At 50.0% G+C, this 1,030-nt stretch overlaps 1 protein-coding gene across 3 annotated transcripts in view; it reads left to right on the top strand.

Moving 5' to 3' along the window:
- The window catches only part of yrk (Yes-related kinase), a 23,693-nt gene that overhangs the window by 18,628 nt on the left and 4,035 nt on the right, over nt 1–1,030 (top strand). For all 3 annotated transcript variants that reach the window (XM_019859688.1, XM_019859703.1, XM_019859694.1), the window contains 2 exons: nt 272–451; nt 594–670. In XM_019859688.1, the coding sequence (XP_019715247.1) occupies nt 272–451; nt 594–670 (257 nt within the window). The remainder of the gene's footprint in view (nt 1–271; nt 452–593; nt 671–1,030) is intronic.

The raw sequence follows: 1,030 nt of genomic DNA, 5'->3' as shown, positions 1-1,030 counted from the left end.
TATATATATAAACTTTAAGTAATCAAATTACCGCATTGACTTTGTGTGTCTTATTTGTCCCTAAAAGACAGCCGTGTGTTACGCATGTAGCCCAGGTACCGCTTTCCATGCATCACGACACGTGCATGCTGATGCAATAGGTTCACTTTCACATGTTGTGCATGCGTGTTCGTGTCTCCTCATAAGCCGCATGCATCCAACATCCCCTCCTTTACGACGCGTTCTGTATTCTCGATGTGTGTATTGACACGGGCTCCGTGTTCATGTCAAGGGATGTGGAACGGCACCACCAAGGTTGCGGTGAAGACGCTGAAGCCGGGCACCATGTCCCCCGAGGCCTTCCTGGAGGAGGCTCAGATCATGAAGAGGCTGCGCCACGACAAGCTGGTACAGCTCTACGCCGTTGTGTCCGAGGAGCCCATCTATATAATCACCGAGTTCATGAGCCAAGGTACACGCTTGGTCTCCATGTCATGTTTGGTCAAATGGTGGAAAAGTCCAGTTGCGAGTTTGTAAAACGTGCTCAGCTTCGATATTTTCACTCTTCGCAAAAGTGAAGAACCATCACTTCCTATTTCATTCTTTCCATACAGGAAGTTTACTGGATTTCTTAAAAGACGGCGAGGGGCAAAACCTGAAGCTACCCCAGCTTGTGGACATGGCGGCACAGGTTATTTGACAAATTAACAAATAATATTCAACCCTTTCATGCACCCTGTAAGCTGATAACGTGATAATGGGGGGGGAAAGGGGGCGGATGACCAAGCAAACATGTTTTGCTTCCTTTTCCCTTCATATGTTTTTTTTTTCCCTACTTCCTGTCTGTTTATCCCATTCCCTGCCCCGGCTCAGAGCGAGCGGCGGGGCTCTGCTGCCGCCTGATCGGCAGCTGCAAGCGCGGCATGCCCAAGCTGGCCGACTTATCGGTGAAGACCAAGGACATGTGGGAGATTCCCCGCGAATCGCTGCAGCTGATTAAAAAGCTGGGCAACGGCCAGTTTGGAGAAGTGTGGATGGGTAGGCCGCAAGG

This window comes from Hippocampus comes, unplaced genomic scaffold (genome assembly GCF_001891065.2).
Source record: "Hippocampus comes isolate QL1 unplaced genomic scaffold, H_comes_QL1_v1.1 scaffold148, whole genome shotgun sequence".
Classification (NCBI taxonomy): domain Eukaryota; kingdom Metazoa; phylum Chordata; class Actinopteri; order Syngnathiformes; family Syngnathidae; genus Hippocampus; species Hippocampus comes.
Note: the sequence above shows the minus strand (reverse complement) of the source record. Positions and strands in the feature narration are given on the sequence as shown.